Below are 23,381 nucleotides of genomic sequence, written 5' to 3'. Positions count from 1 at the left end.
TGAGTTCAACCATAAATAGTGGCACCATCAATTTCGGTGCCACTGAATTTTGGTTCCACCTGAGGTCGAAGCTACGACACCCACCAAAGGTCATGAGTTTGAATGCATTTATTATCACCAAAGATCGTGATTCAACTCCCACCAATGGTCTAGGGTTCGATCATCAATGGTGTACCATCACTTTTGTATCCACCAAAGGTCGAGGGTCCTCCCACCAAAGTTCCTAGGTTCGAGTGCCTCCGTTAGCTTTCCCTAATTATCACCAAAGGTCGTGGGTTCGACTCGAATCAAAGGTCGTGGGTTCCAGCCCAACAAATGCTCATGCGTCGCACCATCGATTTTACTGCCATAAAGGTGGACGGTGAATTTTTTTTATAACGCCGGGCAAATGATTTTTCGACCCCCGAAACACTTCAGGCCTTCATCTTTATAAGCACCTTCACAATTGGTGAAGGCGAAGAGAACGACTCTTTCAACGCTGGAAATTCGAAGCCTAATCCTTGAACCTCAAGGCCCATACTTGACAATCCAGCCCAGTACGTTGCAGCCACGGCACATTCTGTCATCTCTGCCGGCGTACAGCCTCAGCGGTATCCTGCGACTTTGATGGGTACCGCAGATTACAACATGGAGGACTGGCTCGTATCGTGCGAAAGCTTTACGCACTACCACTGGGAAAATATGGCAAAGTTCAACAATGAACTGTTCTATGGAGCAAACTTGCACATTTGTGGTATAGAAACCACGAACACGACATCCAGACATTGTCGGTGTTCAATAACCATAGGTGGTCGAAATTATTCCGGAGCCAGCATGAGAACATTTGTTATTAGATGTACTTGTCTAAGCTTTCTCTTTCAAGCGGCTTCTAGATTTTGTGAACTCAACTTTTAACAAAATACTGTGTTACAAGGATTTCAGTAAACATCCATAAAATTGACTGATGGCAAGACTCGCACACAGCACGCCTAGTACAGGAGCCTGATAATGAAACCATTAAGCCACGGAAGGATGCATCGAGGAGTGTCATACAGCGCCGTTCTATATAAATTTGTCACAGCCGAGCGAACGCGTTTGGGCGCGTGCAGCTTTACGATTTCGCCAGCACTGTGTAGCGATTATGCAGGCGCATAAAGCGTGATAAACAATCCCGCAGAACGTATGAAGTCACATGCATGAGGATCAGACATTTGCATGTACTAGCCATAATTCCCATGGTGGCTGAACGATCGCAGTTCCAGAGATTCCTCCAAAATTGATCTGGGAAAATATAAAAAAAATTATGGGGTTTTACGTGCGGCAACCACGATCTGATTATGAGGCACGCCATGGTGGGGGACTCCGGAAGTTTGGACCAGCGGGGCTTCTTTAGGTGCATCTAAATAAATGTACATGGTGTTTTCTCATTTGGCCACCATCGAAATGCGCCACCATGGCCAGAATTCAATCTCCCGACCTCGTTCTTAACCGCCGAACACCACAGCCACTAAGCAACCACGGCGGGTTTCTGGGAAAATATATTGCACAAATTGTTCTGAGAATTTTCTCGACACGTGACCGCCGCACTCCACGTCGGGAGGCCTGCGCCGCATGATAGGCCATGAAATTACAATTTCTCACTTGCATAAATTTCATTTTATTTTAATATTTTCTTCTATTACCTTGCATATGAAAATTTTGTCACTATGTCGAACCCCCAAAAACTTTTCCGTGACCAGGAACGCAGACGTCAGAATGTGGCTGTAAAATGTGCACTAAACGCCACCCTTAAAGCCGATTTACGCTAGCCCTCGCCGCATCGCCTACCTGCCGCACGCGTGCAGTCTTGCGCAAAGTGCTCATGTCGTACATTTGTGCACAAATTTGTTTACACTGCATGTGTGGATGGAGTGTATCAGTCTGCGACATATGTAGTGTTTAGCACGACCGCAGGCGTGCGGCAGGTGGTCGTTGCGGCGTGCGGCTCGAGCGTAGATCATCCTTGGCAAAGAGGCAGTTAAGAGGCCGGGCTAGGTTCGCGCACGCGGGCGACGTACACAAGGAAAACGCGATCGACGAGGGAATTCAGTGTGCAACAACAGAGATAAACTTCAGAAGAGAACCTATTGGAACGCAGGCGAGCGCATCGGCTGGCAAATGATGCGAGAAAAAAGAAAGCACTACGTAAAATTTATTTCGTTTACCAAACGCAAGATCGCTTCTGTATTCTCTGAAGTCGTATTCTCTGAAGTGGCTTATCTCGTAAATACGAGACTCTTGATCTCAAAGATCGAGTGTAAGCTTCTTCGGTGAGAACTTTATAGAATACTGCGCACTTAAGATAGTTTCCTACTGAGGAGTTCGCGCCGCAATCTTTTTATATGTCCTCTGTCTTACGCTGTTTTACGCATGATAAAGAACTGGCGAAACGTTATTTGTACTTTCTTTACCCATTGACTACATTTTTCGTTTGTTGAAGAATGGGCCACACGCAGTGAGCCAGGTTTAGGTGGAATAGGTTCATTTAAATACAGCACATACCTAGTGCCAAATATTCACTGGGCCAAGTTGGCGTGAAAAAGTTAATTCAGTAGTGCCATATATTTAAGTGTTACCACTTTAGGCTATTTTGCACACTCGCCAGGGGCTAACTATTAATCCATTTGTACCGGTACGTCTGTGTCTAGCAGTTTTGTCGCCTACCTGCGTAAACTGATGCCAACTTGGGCCACTAGGTGTGTACCATCAGCTGTGTGCCGCTCTTTAATGAACATGTTTGACGGCAACCAGGCGTGTACCACGGGAATTCGCCACTTAACAATGAAGCAAAAAATTCAGTAGTCTCCTCTCGTGCCAAGCAGAATTAAGCCTACGTCACAATGGTTCCTCAAGGACAGCTATCCGACGCTTAGCGAGCTAGGCCACAAATGCACTGTGTATGTGCAGCTTTTCAATGAACGCCTTTCACGCAAAGACTTTAGCGAGCTGCGCTAGGAACGTACTCGGTAAGTGCCGTTCTTAAATGAACTTCTCGATAACTTGGTTCACTGAGTATGCACCACTGAGTGTGCAGCAAGAGAGGGAACACTTCTCAGCGATCGCGCGCACTAGAGTGCCGCCATTCTCGTCTTTGAGGCCACGTGCTGATTTCTGAGCAGTGCCCTTAGGTGGCGCAGCGAGTCAAGAAAGAAACGCGACAGAGGATGCCGGCTGCTACACGGGGCGTTTGTCAGCGTGGGCAGGCACCTCAATGCCATGCTTCTCGGAGGCTAATCGTAGGCTTCGCTGCGGCGGCGCTAGATGGCGACGAGTGTTCTTAGAGAAGCGCGCAAGAGGAATGCCGTTGCACTACACGCCTCATGCATACCTCGTTTCGACGGGGGGGATACGTTGTGTCGCTACATTGATTCAACGATAAATACATTACCGTCAACAGTTATCGTAAGATGGGTTCCGCCGAATTCTTTCGTACGACATACCCAGTGATACAAGCTTTTGCGAAAGATGTTTTTGAAGAGCGCAAATCGCCAGCGTCACTCTCTAAGATATTGAAGGTAGTGAAACTGTGTTTTGGGCACTGTTCGTTTAGCAGGACAGCCCAGTGCACTAACCGTTAGGCCTTGAACTACCCAGTGATCCAAGCTTGCGGAAAGATGCTTTCTCATAGAAGCATAGAGACATGCCAGAAACTGCGGGAAGTATGCCCAGACTACTAAGCGGATTAAAAAGGAGAACCTTTTTTTAAAGTTTGGAAGGTAGGCGGGCAGCTGTTCCGTTAGGGTGTTGCCGCATTCAATAGCTGCAGTAAATTCTCTTAGAGGAAATTCTTTATGTACGCTTGTTAAAAGGGAGTTGACGTCAAAAGACACAAGTGCGTCGTGATCATCTTGGGCGATGTTTCGAACCCTTATAAAGAACTCTTCGGAAAGGTGCACACAAGTACTAGTTCCTAACGTTAACGCTGAGCGAGTATGTTGTACGATTCCTCGCGTTAGGGCATTGCCCTTTTACATGTTTGCTTGAGAGCATAGTGGGGACAAAGAACAATCGATGGAAAAAAAAAATGAGTAGTGATACCCCTTGTTCAATAAAGTGGCACGCACCAGCTGTTTAGTAGCTCGCGAAAACCTCGCATGATCTTGAAGGCTGCATCCATTTCAAGACAGCTCTAAGCCTCTTCGTCCGCAAACAATGTCCGCTACTTTTCACTGTAGTCCATTTTGCCTTGTAACAACTTGGCGTCAAATTTGCCAGACGAGAGTGCGGCAAGACTTTTATTTGAACAAAAGCTTTTGATAGCGATCTTTTCCTCTGTTGACAACTTATAGGTGCTAGTGTGCTTGGATTCGTGAAGGAACACTTACAGCGCTGGGCACCCTGCGTAAAAGCTCAATTTTGGGTACAGCGTTCTATGCAGCACGCACATGTCTTCTCGCATCTTCATGGTGTCCTAAAATAAAATTCAAGCCTAGGTTCAGGCTGGACAGCTCGGCCAAGTAATATTTGTAGAACGAAAGGTTATGCAGGGTGGACACTGAGCATCCCGGTGCGAGGTGTCGTTGGATTGTGATGGCCTAGCGAGCTGGTTCGCTTGCGTGTTCTTTGTACGACCATATTATAGCCTTGCTTCTAATTGGCGTGTAGGTAAGTGGTTGCAAAGTTGCGTGGCATTAGGTGCCCACGGTGACCGTGAGCGAAGAAAACATTTTCTTGTCTCTTGTGTCTGCCTGAAAAAAAAAAAAAAACGTTGCATTTTTTCTCTGCTTTTGTAACTACGGCTCAAACCAATACTTGAGGGTACGGGCCTCCTAAAGACGGCGATACAGTCTAATGAGTCATCGTGCCCCGTTCCCTGTCTTATGAAGTGCATAAAATTGAAGGAAACTAAAATGTATACAAGAAACCTGCTTCGGTTGCCTGCAGCATAAATAAATTACGTTTCTTGCACTTAATTTGGACTTTTGTACTAAAATAACACCCAAGCTCGCTGTGGTGTAACTATAGTGACAGAAAATTTAGTCTAAGACTTTGTTTTTAGAAGAGTAATGCTGCGGGCACACCGTCATTACAGCAGCTGAAAGCATACTTACGCATAAGAATCGCAATGCAAGGACTCCTCTCACGCTGAGTTTTCTATGCACGCAGGCGTTGGATACAAGCTGACGTTTATCAAGGTGCCGAAAGCCTTTAAGCTCGATGAGGCGATGGCTATCGTCCGAAAGACCACACCCCTTGCGCTCGTGGATGATGACAAGCAAGAACAAGTGTCCATCACGCTGGGCACTATGGACCCCACAGGTTTCCCAGCAATGTTCACTGAGCTGGAAAAGTCACTCAGAAAACTGGGCATCGCAAGCATAGGAGTCACAGTTGCCTCGATGAAGGACGTCTACCTAAAGTAAGTTATCGATACTATAATTGTAAATGAGTAAGATATAGAAAATTTAAATTAAATTATGGGGCTTTACGTGCCAAAACCACTTTCTGATTATGTGGCACGCCGTAGTGGAGGACTCCGGAACTTTCGACCACGTGGGGTTCTTTAACGTGCACCTAAATTTATGTACACGGGCGTTTTCTCCTTTCGCCTCCATCGAAATGCGGCCGCCGTGGCCGGGATTCGATCCCGCGACCTATTTCTCAGCAGCCCACCATAGCCACTGAGCAACCACGGCGGGTTAAGATATAGAAGAAATGTGGCAGTCATTTAAGTATGCATAAAACACAGAGCAATGTAGATCCCTGTGTACTTGTGCCAACCAGCGCTTGAACGAGCAGGTAGACTTCTATAAATCAGGGGCATGCGAATTGCAACATCTGTGGCAAAAAAGAAGGTACTCTTGCCGTGCCAACAAAATAGAGCTCTGAATACGACCGTTCGCATATCAGAAATTAACGGTTTAGTTTTACATAGCAGTATATTTACTTAAACAAGCACATTTAATGTTTATTCAATTATTCATTTATTGATTTATAGATACCTCAAATACCCCATTTGGGGTTTTACATGAGGGGTGGGCATATCTTGGTCATATTTTCAATGAATGCCTTGAACGATGAAAGACTGGAGTGGTGCACCACTTCAGCAGCTAGGGCGCTATAACGTAAAACTATTCCAAACTTTTCTATTCCATTTCTGCTATCAGCCCTCCGTGATTGGTCAAAAACTTTTTGGACCACCCCCACTTCACCTGTATGTCACGCGACGTCACGAAAACCACAATACCTCCCCATCTGATATGATGTGTACACACCGATTATGCATGATTTGACAAAAAAAAAACATTTATTTCTGATTCGACGCCTTTTCGCCATTAGCCCCCGGCTATTGGTCAAAAGTTTTCGGGCTGCACCCACTTCACCTGCCTGTCAGGCGACGTCAAAAAACCGCGAAAACTCATCGCGTCAAAGTGACGTGTACGCATTAAAGATGCTTTAATATGCCGAACAAAACTGAATTTTCTTCTGAATAGCCGCAGGCTGCCCCGTTCCAAAAGGAATAAAAGATGGCTGCCGCCGATAGCTCAGGCGCTGGCTACTTGCGCCTGCCGGAGAGCATAGGTTTATTTGCGTATAATAAAACTTCTTGCGTGGCCTCGTAACGTTTTCGAGCACTTTCGGCACGTTTACCATCTCATTCGGCCAACTCTTCTTTGCTGAGGATCCATGTTAGCGTCATTCATAAGCTTCCGTTGCATGCCGCCGCGATTTTCCACCAGCCACCGCAACCTAAGTAAGGAAAGCGGACAAATCGCAGACGCTGGCACCTCCCTCTTCATCTAGTTATCGACTTTCAGTGCAGTGGCTCGGCCCCATCGAATCCCTCTCCACTTGAGCATTCTCCTCGCCTCTTGTCGGCCAATTAGATATGACAAGCCGCTCAGTGTAGGCAATGTTATTCGTTTTTCAAGCAAACGAAAGTGACGTCCTATAAACAAGGAGACCATTTGATTGGTCTGTTCAGACAACCCTGCGGGTGACCGCCCGCTGCTTGCGTCGGTGGTTACGCAAATTCGACGTCAGGAGATTGGAATAAAAACATATTGGAATAGTTTTACGTTATAGGGCCCCTAGATGATTCCAGTCTTTTGTTATTTGAACGAAGAAAGCGTTAAGATGAGCGGTGGTGCGAGCTGGAGGGGGATAAACAGCCTGTGAATGGCTATGACGGGATGAAGTGCGATGCGCAGGCGTTATTCGGTCTGGTAAAGTATCGAGTGATAAAATTTGTAAAAAGACACAATCTTGCTGTCTTCCGGCGGTGCTCGAGGTTTAGAAATTCGAGAGGTGAATTAAGTTTAGTGACGCTAGTGTGGTAAGAATAGTCAGAGTGAATGAACCTTGCTGCACGATTCTGTATGGGTTCAAGTGATTTTGCCAGGTTAGATTGGTATGGGTCCTACACTGAGCATGCGTATTCCACTTTGGGTCGAGCAAGCGGTAAATACGCAAGTAGTGTTACTGAAGGGGGAACAAGACATAGATTACGGCGCAGGCAGCATAGTACAGAATTAGCATCATTTCTAATGCTGCAAATGCGTGGGAACCAACCGAGGTTACTGGACAATTTAATACCTACGTACTTATAAGATTTCGCAGCACGTATTTCAGAACTGTCGATAAGGTAAATTAGCTGAAATAAATGATTGGCGCCTGTGGAAACTAAATAGCGACGTTTTTGACGCTGAGACACAGCACAATTATTACACCAAGTTTCAATGGTGTTAAGGTCGAACTGCAGTGCACGAGAATCAGCGTCGTTAGTGAGAGGACGATAGATTACGCAATCATTAGCACATAAACAAATTTTCGAAGAACAAGCTTTCGGTAAGTCGTTATTGCATGTAAAAAAAAAACGAGTACTGGCCCCAGGACAGCGCCTTGTGGCAAGCCGGAGAGAACGGGTAATAAATTAGACGAGTATTGGTTAGCGTAAACGAACTGTTGACGGTCTGTCAGGAAGTTGCTTGTCCATTGGAGAACACAAGGCATAAGCTTGAGACGCGATAGTTTTAGGAAGAGCCGTTCATGAGGAACCTTGTCGAAAGCCTTTTGGAAATCTAAGAGGAGGGCATCTATGTGTACGTTTCATATAGATGTGAGAAAATGTCATTAACGAAGAGAGCTAGTTGAGTCTGGCAGGACGTGCCTTTCTCAAAACCATGTTGATTAGGATTGACAAAACGATATAGCGGAGGTTAGATGCTTTACAACAGGAGAACAAACTGTGTCCTCCATTAGTTTCGAACAAACACTGGTGAGGGAAATTGGATGGTAATTGTGGCACAGTGACGATGATCCTTTTTTTTTTGATGATCCTTTATGGTCAAGAACACGGTTATTGTCGACATCATATAATAATTATGGTTTATGGTTATTTCGGTTAATGTATTTCTCGAATTGTTTGGGATTTTTTCAGCATGTTAAGGAGTGTTGTTGAGCAAAATGTTATTTTAGCTGTTGCGGCCAAAGAATTGAACGCCTTTTCACTGGCGTAATATTTTTCCCAGGTAGAAAAGTTATTGGAATGTTTGGCTTTGGGAAATAGACTTTTTTTATTGTTTAACCGTTTTAATGTGTTGTTGAACCATGGGGAGGAAGGTCGCTCGGTGAAGGTGATAGTTGGTATGTAAGTTTTAGTCAGTTTGATCCTGTTACTTTTAAAAAAGCGTCCAGTGTGTGGCTACTGCCCGCTTCGCGAGATCTATAATATACCAGCTGTAAAACTTTTTGTTGATACTGATGTAATTACCTTTTAGTAAAGCGTTTTCTTTCGTGTTTTTTTGCTCTGAGATAGTTGCCACGATAATTCTGCATGCAGTATTTTGTGATCACTCCGTTTTGGTAGATGTGTTGGAGGAGGAGCGCTGTCGGGATGAGATGTTAAGATAAGGTCGAGTATCTTAGAGCACTGTTCGCATTTTGCGTTGGGTTAGATACTAGCTGCGTGAAACCAACGCTAAGGCATGTGTTAAGAAAATTACAATCGAGGTTTTTCTTAGACAGCGTTATGGCTTGTTCGGACCATGTTATATCAGGAAGGTTAAAGTCACCGAAGAGGAGTAGTTGCGCATTGCTAAATGGCGTAGTAACGTTTGCAGTGCCTCGTGGAAGTGAATAATGAAGGAAGCCTATCCGTCGGGGCGTCGATAGCATACACCGATGATAATTCGTAGGTGTGAGGAACTTCACAATAGGAACAAAATTTGTAGAGGTGAAGTGATATCAACAATAGAGCAGCAGAGGCAGCGACGGGCAGCTCTCAGAACACCTCCTCCCCGTTTGCCTACACGATTCCGCCTAAAAATGTCAAAGTCAGGCAGGAAAGAATTACGTTCTGTGTTATCGACGGTAGAATTAAGCCACGTTCTTGTTAGTGCGATAAGTTTATAATGAGAAAAATCGATGAGCCTACAGAGTGCTTCGTGTTTGGGCAGCAAGCTTCTTCTGTTAGCACAAACAAATGATACAGGTATGCTATGTGGCTTTGCGGTAGTGCGTGATGGTAGCTGTGAAGTTGATATAACTCTATTTATAGCGTTATCATACTTGTAAGTTCTCTTCTGCGTTAATAATTTATCCTACCGAAGCTTGAAACGTTTCTTCAACGACTTGCCGAACTCTATTAGTTGTTTACGTACATGCCGAGTGTGAGCTGATTAGTCTTCTGATATGCTGAGGTTGGATCGTCTTAGCTGTTTAGAATTTGAAACAGCGCGTTGTCTTACTTTGAAATGTGCTAATTTAACAATTCTAGGTCTGTTCCTATTATTGCTGTGTTTGCCAATTCTATGACTGCGCTCCATATCTACACTGCCTAATTTGATGTTAAACTTAGAAGTTCCGCAATCTTGTTCTCCAATTCCTGCCACGTTTCCCGCTCAATATCAGTGACTCCAAAAGACAAAAGGGTGGAATGACGAGCCATATCTTCTGAATCATTTAGTGATGATGATATGTAGGAAACGGCTTTTGTGTTTATATTGACCACTGTTCTGATGCGACTAATTTAGGTCTTCAGCACAGTTATGAAGGCAACATCGTTATCAATTTTGTTAGTCGCCTCTTAATGTCGTCAAAATTTTTATCCTTCTGTGATTGTTTAGTCCCACCTGATTTCATTTCACTTAGAAGAAAGGCCCGACCTGAGCTTATTTCCTCCAATGCTGCAATTATGTCACAGGATGCCTGCGTAGAAGTCGAACGGGTGGTAAGGCCAGGATTCGATTCTACGTCGCCAGAGAGTGTAAAAAGTTGCAGGATGACAGACGTGCAGTCGCGAACAATGGTAATGCAGCAGCCTGGGCTTGGCAGCACTAGAGAAGCGGCAAAGGACCCTCGGCTCTTTCTGTGCCGGTTGACGGTGCTTTGAGTCTCTCCGCCAATACAAAGTCACCGATGCGAAGGGAATATGCACTCACACGTAGCCGAGTGGCATGATTGACGTTCGTCAAGGACCGTCAATCATGCATTCGGCCATCATGCCTAGCAATAGCCATGCCTATCGCCAGTCACTTCTTCGCCTTTTCTCCGAACCGAATTTATCAATCTATTTCGAAAGCGAATCAAAATGCTGAATAATCTTTATTAGACTGAGCCAGAGAAGTCTTTCGACTGGGGCGGGCGGACACTTCGTTCCAGGCAGCCAAGCGCCCTAGGCGCACTCCGAGCCCTGTCCACTAGTGCTATCCTATACTCAGACACGACTGGGCTTTGCACTTCACGTCGTTTGCTGTGTGCGTTGGCGGTGTGGGTTCCCACAACCCCACGATCCCAAACAATGGGGCGTAGAAAACTATTTAGTCTTTTGGCCAGTTGTTTTCTCCAGATGCACAAGTAGCAACCGAAGAAGTGGGCGTGTCAGAAATGGTGGTGATGTATTCGTCCGGCTATGCGAAAGCGTGAGAAGTTGGAACATTCATCTGTTTGCCTGCAAAATCTGCTGAACCCCAACTCCTCTGTTATCTTCTTCGAAATTGCGCCTAGTGGAACGTGCCGTTGTAGAGGCTCTGATGTTTTGTGTACAGCATGGGGAAATTTTTTATTGCACTGAACAGCATCACCACTAAATGTCCGGCCGCCATCTTCGACCTAAGTACTGCGAGCAGAATTGTGGCTTTTGCCACTTCCGGTCGCTTATAGGCTTCGCGTAAAAGTAGCCTTATATGGCAACAAAATGGTCAATAGGGGTGGTTTGTTGATTTGTATCTGGAAAACTATGCGCTGCGGCAAAGGGCTGCGGCTGTACGAATAGCATATGGTGTTAGAAACCCACGCTCGCGTCACTGGAGACAACATAGACATGACCAACGCCATAATATGTCCAGTCATCTTTACTACTGCTAATGCTGCGCTGATTAACGGCTCTGTTTTAAACAGCATTAGGCAATAAAATAGCAAGAAGTACCAACATTTAATCACTGCGACATTTGTGTTTCTACAAGTGCACTATTATTTTTCACAGGCTTCAGCAACAAGATGGTGCTCAATCGGCTGGGTTGGTTGATCTGCATCTCCAAAACTTTTTTAATGGCAACGATAGACAATACACGATAGAAACAACAGGACAAGGCGCTTGCTCGATGCGTTAGTACCTTATTATAGCACTATACCTTCACCGTCATCACCATGATTTTCGTTTTCACCACTGCATACAAGGTGAAAAAGGGAGAGCCGGAAAAGAAGCTCATATATCATTACTCGTAGCCTCATATATACTTCAAACGCACGTCGTGTTGCTTCGGAATGTAAGAATTTACGAAAGTTTCGAGTTGCTGTGGAGGAGCACCCAGCAAGGACAGTGCTCTTATTGTACCGGCATCCTCTCCCCTGTTGGCGCAGAAGGAAAAGGCAGCGGCTGAACGAATAGCAGATGGTGTTAGACGTCCATATATATATATATATATATATATATATATATATATATATATATATATATATATATATGTGTGTATAAAGCTTTAGACCAAGATAATGAAGCCTAAGAAGTTTGTTTTCCACTTGGTCATTATTTTGTAAAAGTTGCAATGTTGAAAGCTTCTTTAACGGCGAAATAACGGCGAAATCAATCTCTCGATATATATCTGCGTTAGTTGAATTTTCGCTTAAGCGATGCAGCAGAGCACAATACTTCCACTGCTCAAATGCGTCATCTACGAGGCATGTAAAAAGCAGCGCTAGTCTCTCACACATCGCTTAGCACAAGCTATGCCGAATAGCAGCTCCCCTGCGAAGTCCACGCGTTATGCGGGAGTGAATATGTATCTGCACGAGACTGCCGGAACACGTATGACAACACTTCGATTCCTCCCAGTACCGGATAAATTTTTAACCATCTCTTGCGTGAAACTTCTTAGTAAAATGAATTGCGCCAGCTCGATGCGCATTTTTGTGGACGCAGTACTGTGTTTCACAGGAAGTTTGACATGGCGCGTTTCCGCAGGAAGTGCAAGATAATTTATATTTGATTCGCAAAAATCTTTTCAGCAAATATTTATTTTGTGCAAGTAACTCGAACGGTATATCTAATTTCTGCAATGAACAAACGTAGCTTGGGTAAACTGAGCAGATTTTATATTTATAATGACTCTGTCGCTATTGTGAATTACCATAACATGAGGAAACAGTCATTTTACATATGTTCCGCCATTCGGCAGTCAATTTACTAATTTGGCTTGCGTTCAATGTAGTCTGCATCACTACAGCATAAAATTGTGTAAATTTTACATATATGTCGACATTCTGCAATAATTTGTAACTGGAAAAGCTACTTTAAGACAACCGCGCTAGTTTCATAGCGTCCTACAGTAATCTCTTCTCACTTACAGAGCCTGACAGGACAGGACTGTTTCATTGCAAGTGGCTAAAGCAATCTTCATAGACTAACGGTCTAATATCACCAGTGCATATATCGCCACGGCATACATGATTTCGCGTATCACGTGTATTCTGAGAAAACGCTTGTGGCAATACGCTGTCTATGCATTGAAAAGTTTCAGTCTGTTTTATATGTCATTTTTTCCCGCTATCGGAAACACACATACGTCACTAAATATTACGAAAGTGCCAGTCCATTTTGTCTGTTAAGTCCTGCTAGGTGAATCAAGAGTACAATCTCGCCTCTATTCTCCACTACTTGGATATGCGAATTTTTCTTATTCATACAGAGACATAGAAAACATTTCTGGCGCTTCAGTTGATGATATTTCATAGTGTTAACTGCCTCCATGTAACGCTGAGTGATAACTAATAGCTGCGTAAATGTTACGAGCCAACGACCCCTAATGTACAAAAAGAAACAGACATTCTTGGCAGACAAACATCCGCATCCAAGGCAGATGTCTTAGGCCACTTTCTATAGCTAATGCTAAATATTGACGTTTACATAACGGAATAATTATTCGCTTAAAATAAAATATTGTTACACGAGTGATTACAGAATGCTATTGGTAAAGATGTGAAGAATCTAATAATGTTTTCGGTAGAAATACTTTATTAAATAATGCATGCCATCTCCTGCGAAGTTCATGCACAATATTCATGTTTATTTTTTCACAGGATAAACTATGACTGGGCACCTGGAGGAAAGGGACGAGAAAATCCCGTAGAAGGTTTGTGACATACAAGTGTCCTTAAAGCATAAATTTGGCTATCGACGTAGATATATTGGTCTGTCATAGCAGTTTCGGCATTTGCTCTCGTATTGATATCGCAGTGTAATATGCCGTTATATTTTAGATATGTACTTTGGTGCAATACTCCTACGGTTATAATCGTTGGCACCCTTAAACATACTGTAGTGTAAGGCGTCTGTGATGTACGTTTTACATGTTCGAGATCCTACGAGAGGGAGAATGTGCTCCCGAAAGGCGAAATATCCATCCGTTCGTTTTTAAAACGATTCAGTTTGAAGTACTTTATCCCGAATTTCAGTTACAAACACATTTATTCTTTGCAACGTTGTTGTGAGTAGCAATTTTACACGACCTCAGCACGCGCTGCTAGGCACCGCGCGTCAGAAGCCAAGACTTTCGGGTTCGGTTACGTCATTTTTACTCATACATAAACGCTTTATTATTGAGTTATATGAATTATCACACTTCAATTTGAGTAACCTTCAACTTTTCGATCTATTATGACAGATAATAAAAGAAAAAGAAGCTTCAACTCGAAATATCTGATTTCAAATAGCCACTGATATCCATGCGATGCGCGCCTCAACATAAGTGCAGGGTTATTTTCCGCACGAAAGCTGCATGAAATATGCTTCATAGGAGCGTCTCCGACTTTTGTTCGCTTTTCCATGGCCCAAGCAACTATAGGCATAACTGTACAGTTGCGTACTGAAATTTAGAGCTGTGCTTCTGATTGTTCTTGTGGTACGCTAGTTAACCTGGAAGAAGTATTCAAGCTATTAAACTGGGATGGCTTAGAAGCAAGGATTAACGGCGAAAATCTTAGCAACCTAAAGTTTGCAGATGACATTTTTCTCTTCAGCCACACTGGAGACGAATCGCAACAAATGATTTAGGATCTTAACAGAGAGAGTGTAATAGTGGGGTTGAAGAGTAATATGCAGAAGAGAAAGATAATCATGAATAGCCGGGCAAGCGAACAAGACTTCAGCATCGCCAGTTAGCCTATAGAGTATGTGAAGGTGTTTATATAGGTCAATTTTCACAGGAGACTCTGATCGCGAGAAAGAAATTCACAGAAGAATAAAAAGGGGTTGCAGCGCATACGGCAGACATTGTCAACTGGTGACTAGAAGCCTACCATTATCATTGAAAAGAAAGCTGTAAAATCAGTGCATTTTTCCGGTGCTCGTCTATGGGTAAAAATTTGGAGACTGACAGAGAAGCTTGAGAGCAAGTTAAGGGGGGCGCAAAGGCCGATGGAACAAACAATGCGAGACATAACGTTCAGAGCCAGAAAAAGAGTGGTTTGGATTAGAGGGAATCCGGGTATAGCCGATATTCTAATTGACATTAAGAGTAAAAATGGAGCTGGGCAGGTAATCTAATGCGCAGTAGACAACCGGTGGACCATTAGGGTTACAGAATGCGTGCCAAGAGAAGGGAAGTGCAGTCGAGGATGGCAGAAGTCTTGTCGGGGCGATGAAATTAGGAAATTCGAGGGAGCTAGTTGGAATCAGTTCGCGCAGGACAGGGGTAATTGGAGATCGTAGGGAGAGGCATTTGTCCTGAAATGGACATTTCAGGACAAATGCCAGAACGGCAGAACGCTCATAAAAACGTTCTAAGGGCAACTTCTTGTTGGATCATTTTCAGACACATACGCAGGGTCCATTATGAAAGTAAAGTGCTTGATTTTATTATGACGCGACTATCCATGGCAAAGCGGTAAAACCAGTCGGGAAATGTGGCGAGGGTTGTGCTCTACATATATCCACATTTGTAGTACATTAGATAGTGGCACACGATCTGCAAATGCACAAGGTCTGCACGAACCTTGTGCCGAAAGTGTTGACGGTCGATCAGAAAGAAATTCGAGTTTTGCGGGGTCAAGACTTGTTGGATTGGATTCAAAATGAGCTGGACTTTCTTAACCCTGTCGTAAGCGGAAAAGAATCTTTGACGTTCAAGTACGACCCACAGGCGAAAAGGCATAGCTGCGAGTGGCACACAAAATCGGCCGCCGGCCCCAAGAAAGCGCGAATTAGTAAGTCTCGCATCAAAACGATGCTCATTGTCGTCTTTGACGCCCGAGGAATCGTCCATATTGAGATGTACCGCAGGGAGAAACTGTCGACTCAGCCTTTTACCTGTAGGTGCTAAAAACATTGAAACGCCCGGTCGCGCGTATGAGGACTGACATCAAAGACACGGTAAAGCCCCACCATGACAACGCCCCCAGCCTTACGTCCTTCATCGTTACCAACTTCCTGACTTGGAGGACACCTCGGTGCTCGCCCATCCCCCTTACAGGCCCGACTTGGCTCCGTGCGGCTTTTCTTTCTTTCCCCGACTAAAGAGAACGCTGTAAGGAAAGCATTGGCAGACCGTGGAAAACAGCCAAAAGCATGTTACAGCTTTCTTGACAGGTATTCCCGTCGAGGTCTTTCAGGGAGCGTTCCCGGCGTGGTAGACACGCCTCCGCAAGTGTATTGATGCAGGGGGAAAGTATTTTGAATAATTTTAACGATTTGTACAGGTTCGTTCAATAAGTCTATTTTTCCCAGACAATGCGCATTACTTTCTTAATGGACCCTGTATATCGCTTAGTTTCTGGAGCTCCTCTTCAAGTGTCAGGGATTGTTCTCATTTGCAATACTTAATTCTATGTACCTAGCAGGGCTATGTGTTGGCGCTTTCCTGGGAAGACAAACAAGCCCAGCAAACTACCGATCAAGATACACATTCCATCTCGGGATTCTGTTTTTGTGAATCTTATTTTTGTATGTATTTTTAAAGTTAGCTACTATTCACTCGCTCCTTTATTGAATATTAGGCACCAGAAGCAAGTGCTTGCGTGCAGGTATGCACTTTTGAAAATTCATTAACATATGATAATAAAACTTCTTACTACTCAGTTTTATTTTATATTAATATGATTGGCGCACAGCGACTATTAGTCGCAATGCCCCAACCAATCACTTTCTGAGTGTTAACACTCTTTTCCCATAACTTTTGTATTCGTGCTGTAAAATTTTCAAGAATTTCATTTTGTTGAAGACTAGTTATTTCTTTTCTGACGTCCACACTTAGCTTGCTTTTATACAGTTGGAAATTGCAATGAATCTTTTCATTCACGTGGCTGGGCGGGTTCCCATAATTTTTTTCATAAGACCTCATCAGTGTCAACAATAAAAGTAAAGTTGATATGACATAAGTAACACTTGTGGTCTTTACCTAGTGCTTAGTGAACTCACTTTTTTCATGGATCTACTGCAGGATTTATAATAATTCATTATGATCAAAATACAGATCTACGACATTGTCAGCCCCGTATACACATTTCTATGAACGCTAGGACTTCATATTAAGATTCATACCTCGTGATTGTGGCAATTTATTACATTTACCTGTTTGCGGGATAAATACGCATTTCAAACAAGCTCATCAACTACTTGCCGCGAAGGGTGATAATTGTGGCATTAAAGTGACTCGGCAGATGTGCCAATGAGGACAAATTAAATGCTAACACCGGAGCATGTGGCTGATACATAACTAAACGTACAGTGCATAACTAAAGGTACAGTGCATGTACAGTGCATGGGACAGTGCAGCACGGTTCGCTCTATTCCGGTAAGCATTTTCCGAAATATTTCTCATCGCTCCGCAGCAGTGCCATTGCCACCTCTTATGGTGCGAATGGCACGGTTATGGTAGTTAGCACCATTGCTGCATCGGTGGCATGGTATAGCTGGCCCGCGCCCACTTTCCTAGCATGCGTTGCTTTGCTTGGTAACTTTAAAATCACCGAAAGTGTATTACACTGGAGGAGCGGTAACCTTGTTAGCCCCCTTTAGGGTAATCGCAGATAGTAACGTCAGTGCATTGGCGGGGTAAATTCACAAGCTTCAAATAAATACAGGTGACGTAACGCAGCAGGACAAAGCGCTCCGAATTCCGCATCAGGATAACATTCCCATGCAGGTGTACAGTGAGGGCTGGGCGACGAAGCACATTGTACTTTCAGTTATGCTTTAGCCACACGCTCGGCTCTTCGCTTTTCATTTGTATTCCATAATATATCTGCGGTGAAACTTGCAGGTATACAGCTCCTTAAAGCATGAACAGGAAAGGGAAAATGGTGTTGAATCCGGGGGATTTCATTGCCAAATCCAAGATTAAATTATGAGGCACGTCCTAGTGGGGGACTCCGTGGCAATTTCGACGTTCAGCAGTTCTTTAAAGTGCCCCCAATGCACGGGATAAGGACGTTTTTTTGCATTTCACGCACATCGATACACGGCCGCGGCGGTCGCAATTGGATCGCGCGATCTCGTGCCTACTAGCGCAACACGTAGCCCTCAAGCCACTGCGGTGGGTAGAGGGAAGATTCGTTAGATGTTCTATGCACATCCTGCGTCCCTAAAATGAGCATCCTTTAGTGGTCCGTTTTCTCCATCTCCGATACCCTTTCAACGTTACAGCAAGCTGATCTCAATGGGAAATATAAACATCTGCAGGATCTGTGCAATGCGTAAAACACGATGTTTTATGGAAATATATGGGACATAAATGGTCCTCGGGGGTAGTGTCAGAGGTCGCACTATTCAGACCAATATACACATAGCAGAGTCTGTGCTAAAGTGCACCACATACCGTTTTGGCAAAGTAGCAGTTCTTTAGGTTGGCTTAGCGTAAGCGTTGCACAGACTTAGTCATAGGCACCCACCGTGCTTGCTCAGTGGGTATGGTGTTGGGCTGATGAGCACGAGGTCGCGGGATCGAATCCCGGCCATGGCGACCACGTTTCGATGGGGGCGAAATGCGAAAACACCCGTTCACCTGGATTTAGGTGCACGTTAAAGAACCCCAGGTGCTCGAAATTTCCGGATTCCTCCACTACGGCGTGCCTCATAATCAGAAAGTGGTTTTGACACGTAAAACCCCATAACTTAAAAAAGACTTAGTAATTGGTTCGGGTGTCATCTTCTGAACCACATGGATATTAGAGCTCAGCTTCTGCATTTGCTATGGGAATGGCTCAACTAATTTAGTAGTTAACGGTTCTCTGTCAAAGTCCATTCGTCTTTAGTCATCAATGTGGCAAGAGTACCATTGTCCCCACTTTTCCTTTTCTTGGGTGTGTATCCTTCAGGACCGTAGCTTCGCAGAGTTACGCGTGCTATCTAGCGATGCACGTATTCTTGCCTATGCAGGCGATTTGGCATGTATTTGCATAATCAAGATAGCGTGCACATTGCCCTTGCATTTACGGAGCAATGTAGCACTACTTCTGGCGTTAGCATTATTTTTAAAAAAAAGTTCACGTTTTTGATGTGGCCACTGGCGCTTGAACCGTTCAGTTGCGCTGAGATGCAATGCACCGGTGACATGGGTTATATGGAAGCATCACACGCACAGTGCCAAAACTGCTAGCCCCACTGGTCGTCAGATGTTGCGGAAGTACCACGCAAAGCAGATGCATGGCAAAGGCGGAAGACGTGGATATTTAGTCACTCTGTCTGTAACACGGCCCTTGTTGCCAGCTTAATGCACGTTCGGTTCTACAAGTGTTGAACTGTTATCGGGTTCGTCGGCAAGCACTTCACCGTCTTATGGCTACAGTTATATGCAGTTCACAATGTAAGCCCTCTTGACGTGACAAGCAGTTTGTTGAGATGATGTTCAGACAGCTTGTTTCCCAATTATCGTGTTTCCGTAATGTTACCGATGCGTTAATTTGTGAAATGTTGCAGCTACTACTAGTACGTTACATTCTGAGTCTAGTTGTATTATCCTCCTTCAAAGAAGTCCAGGGGAGACCTTGGCGTTTCCTCCTGCGTTTCGTCGAAGCTTTCCCTGTAATAACCACGTGTTTGAACGTGTGGTTCAGTGCTTCAGTGCTTCAGAGCTTCAGTGCTTCCCGTAAGGCATTTTCTGCTGCACTGACACACTGCCTTTTCCCAGTTCCATTATATCGTACCCATTACTTACAGCTGTACTAATCAAGATGTGTTAATTCATGTAAGCTGAATGTGCCTTGCTATTCGTGTGAAAACTTTCCCCATTAAATTGCATTCAGCGACCTTTCCTTTAAAGCGTGGTTGAAGGATAGAAGTTGGTTGTACCGTGGTCAATCAGCTGTCGTCTATGTCTTAAATCTAAAACAGTTGATCATTATTTTCGAGATTGCACGGAAGCGGTAGTCTATGAAACATTCTACAAAAGTACTCGGAAAAAAATACATAGACAGTTCACCATAGTAAATTCGTTTCCTAGCCTCTCAAGAACCTACTGGCCCTGCTTTTGACATGTTTATTCTGTTCAGGTAATTTACCTTTCTTCTGACCAGCTATCTGGAACTTGCTTATTTTTAAGCTATCGCTACATTTAGCTGGGACACCTTGAATGGTTACGACACCATCCGAGAAGTTGAAGCACAACGATAACCCTTACTGTCACTGTCACTTTTTCGCCCTTTGGAGAAAATGGCAGCTTTAGATGGAACATTTTGTTACGTATTCTGCAGGTATGTCGCCAACTGTTATTGCATTACTCGTTATTCATTACTCATTATTCATTCATTACTCATTACTCAATATTCTTTAACTTTTCCTCTGTATGCTGCCTCCGATTTGCAGAAAAGGACGTCGATGCTGTTTGCAAGGCTGTCACAAAACGACGCACGGCGGCGCGATCTTTCGGCGCCCTGTTCGCGAAGCGACTCTTAAGCCTCCTGCGTAGCTGGGATCTCTACGTCTTCTTCTTCCTGCTGCCACTTGGACTGCATGCGTTACTCACGTGGCTAGTGCCACCAACAGGCGAGCTGACGTCGTTTCAAAGCCAGGAACGCAGCCTCGACATCCCCATTAAACTGGGAGTCCACTTCCCGGAGACCGAGGTCGTGCTTGGCGAGTCACCAGCCACCAACGTAAGCAAAAAACTGCGAGCACTCGTGGAGTCCGAAAGCTGCAGTGTGCGCTCCACAAGAGACTTGCAAAAGGAGCTCCACGAGATCATGGAGGGCGATTTCCCAACCTACATCATGACTCACCCAATGGCCGTTGCATTTAATTCTACTGCGTGAGTGCATCGTCTCAGTCTATACCGCTGCGTGTTGTTGCAATGAACGCACACTGTACTTAAAATCACGTTCAGTATGAGTTCTGCAACGCGCGAACTGTGGCCGGAGCGACCCACAGGAGGAAAATTCAAGATTGATCTATTGTACCAGTGCACATACGCCCTTGACTTGGGGCAAAGCGCAAGAAAGGCACGTAGCACAACAGAAACGAACGAAGCCACAGCGCTACCCTATAAAATAATTTACACTGTTAAAAGTGAGAAAGGGTGCAAATGTGTTTATAACTCACACCCTGAGAATGTATCTTAAGCAGCTAACAAACAAAGACGCCAAAAAATCGGGCCTCTCGGTTAACCTCCTTGCGTCTCGTTCGTTACATAACGAGGGTCTCGAATCTGGCAACATTTATGCTTTCAGATAGCGCGTGTGGATTAATTAACCAGTTGCCTTCACCCAGAAAGATCACGTACACGTGACGGCTGCAGCAGAAAGGATGTTGAGCATCCGCCGCCAAGGTTTGTTAGTAGTGGCGCTGGCTAACACTTCCAGGGTTAGTTCTTGTAGTGAAACATAAATAACCAAGAAAATGAATGGGAAAACGGCACCGCGGTAGCTCAATTAGTCGAGCATTGCACGCGTATGCGCAGACGTGGGATCGTTCCCCACCTGCGGCTAGTTGTTTTTGCAGCCACTTTTATTTCCAATAATTTATCATTTCTGTAATTCCATTATTAGGTACAAGTAATTTCCCCAGTGATGTCCTTGGTGTCTTCGTTCGGTGGTGGCTTATGATGTGATTACTGAAAATGGGTCCCTTCAGTTAATTCCCTTTCTTCTCGACCCTTAGGGTGTAATTTATAAACACATATACACCCTTTTTTAATTTTAAGGGTGTAAATTATCTTACATTGCACCAACAACTGACTTTTCATTGCACGTGGTTACCACATAACTACCACTTTGCGCTTTGCCTCAAGGCTTGCTGTGTCAACTAGTCCACCAGCCTGTTCTCTAAAACCCCCATGCTCAGACCTGCCGAGCAGCTATTGCTGCTTCACAAGAATAAAAATGATAAATAAGGTTAACTACGAAGCTAACCAAGCAATGCGTCATCACTAAGCACGCTGCGCTGCGGGCTAGTGACGCTTGCATTGCTCGGCGGGACACTTTTCCATGCCTCCAAGACGGCGACTAAGCGGAGCACATAAATATGCACATTGCAGGAATGGCCTCCACTTTTTATAGAGTGCAGCTCTTGGGCGCCCTTTTCTTGCGGCGAGCGTCGGCGTCCCTCGTAACCAAGAGAAAGGGCACAGTGGAGGATGAATGAGCGAACGCGGAGCGCAGCAGGAGATGAAAGGCGACGATAGTGAAGAGAGCGCGAGAAGGAAAGTGGAGGAGCAGGGCGCAGCAGAACCATGAGGCAAAAAGTGTAGGAGGAGGATATGTCCAAAGCGCGAGAAGAAAAAAAAATGGCTGTGGCTTAGCTAAGGTTAAGCCCAGGATGCGAAGCATACTACCCTTTATTTTAGTTGTTGAACCACTTTTTAGCCTGGTGAACTGCTGTTGCTTGGCTATATTTGGTTCGGCTAGACGAAGAAAGAACTCATGCGTCACTCTGCTTCGCCTTCAAGAGTGGAACGCGACAGCGTTCCCGTCGACCCGCCAAGGGGTGTAAGACAATGGGCTACGGCGCAGCGACTACGCGCCCCGCATTGGACGCGGTGAGCGTCGAGCAACGCAGCGTTCGGCGCGGCAACGAAGCTCGTTTCTAAGGCAACACCGCATTCACTAGAGGCGCTTTTGTACCGCTTTGAAGCATCGTACTCGTGGCTCAGTGGTAGCGTCTCAGTCTCACACTCCGGAAACCCTGGTTCGATTCCCACCCAGCCCATCTTGCAAGAGTTGAGCCAAAGCCACCTAGAAACAAGCGCAGCTGCTTATATACCGCCGCGACGGCGCGAGTTGGAGCCCCGTTTCTCCTCTGTCGTGGCGTCACGGTGTCACGTGGTCAGCCTTGCGAGCGACGGCGCGAGTTGGAGCCCCGTTTCTCATCTGTCGTGATGTCACGGTGTCACGTGGTATTGAAGGCGACACCGCCGCGCTTGAGGAGCTGGGTTGAGCTCTAGTAATATGCTTCGCATAAAAACATGGGTCCTTACATTCTGTGAAGAAAGACGGCCAGCGAAGCTCGCCGTGCTGGACGCGCACGCTCCATCGGTCAGGCGCACATGACGGGCCAGGCTCATCGACGGACGCCCGATGGGCCTTAGCAGCTCACCGCCGCCGGCGCGTCCATTCTCGCTGTCCCTCCAGTCGTCGCTCTAGAAGGACAGGTTGCTCCTCTTCCGTGCGCACGATACGCGTCCGTCCCATGGAACCGCTCAAGAGCAACTGCCGATAGGGTCATTTGACGTCACTGCATAGACGAACGCGCATGGGACGATACATACGTGCGCAGTTATTACGGCCCTTACACGCACACGGTTGCTATCGCGGCTTGCCCCCACGTGGTGGCGAACGAACGCCACGGCGAGAACTATAGGTCCTCAGTCACTCGACTTGACACTTGCGGCGAGCGCACTAGGATGAACAATGGGCCAGCTACCATAGGTTTGGATAGTTATGCTATTGAACCTACAAAGCTAGACTGCCTTTTACACTAGCTCTTGAAACAAAAATAT

General features: G+C 45.2%; 1 protein-coding gene across 2 annotated transcripts in view; it reads right to left on the bottom strand.

The window, feature by feature from the left end:
- The window catches only part of LOC129388308 (uncharacterized), a 238,866-nt gene extending 215,688 nt beyond the window's left edge, over positions 1-23,178 (bottom strand). For both annotated transcript variants that reach the window (XR_011890347.1, XM_072284763.1), the window contains exon 1: positions 22,860-23,178. Coding sequence is in view for 1 of the 2 variants with exons in the window: in XM_072284763.1 (XP_072140864.1) it covers positions 22,860-22,946 (87 nt within the window). In the remaining variant the exon portion in view is untranslated. The remainder of the gene's footprint in view (positions 1-22,859) is intronic.
- Between the last annotated feature and the right edge of the window lie 203 nt (positions 23,179-23,381).

The sequence above is a fragment of the Dermacentor andersoni genome, chromosome 10, assembly GCF_023375885.2.
Source record: "Dermacentor andersoni chromosome 10, qqDerAnde1_hic_scaffold, whole genome shotgun sequence".
In the NCBI taxonomy this organism is placed as follows: Eukaryota; Metazoa; Arthropoda; class Arachnida; order Ixodida; family Ixodidae; genus Dermacentor; species Dermacentor andersoni.
This window is presented reverse-complemented; position numbering and strand designations above follow the sequence as displayed.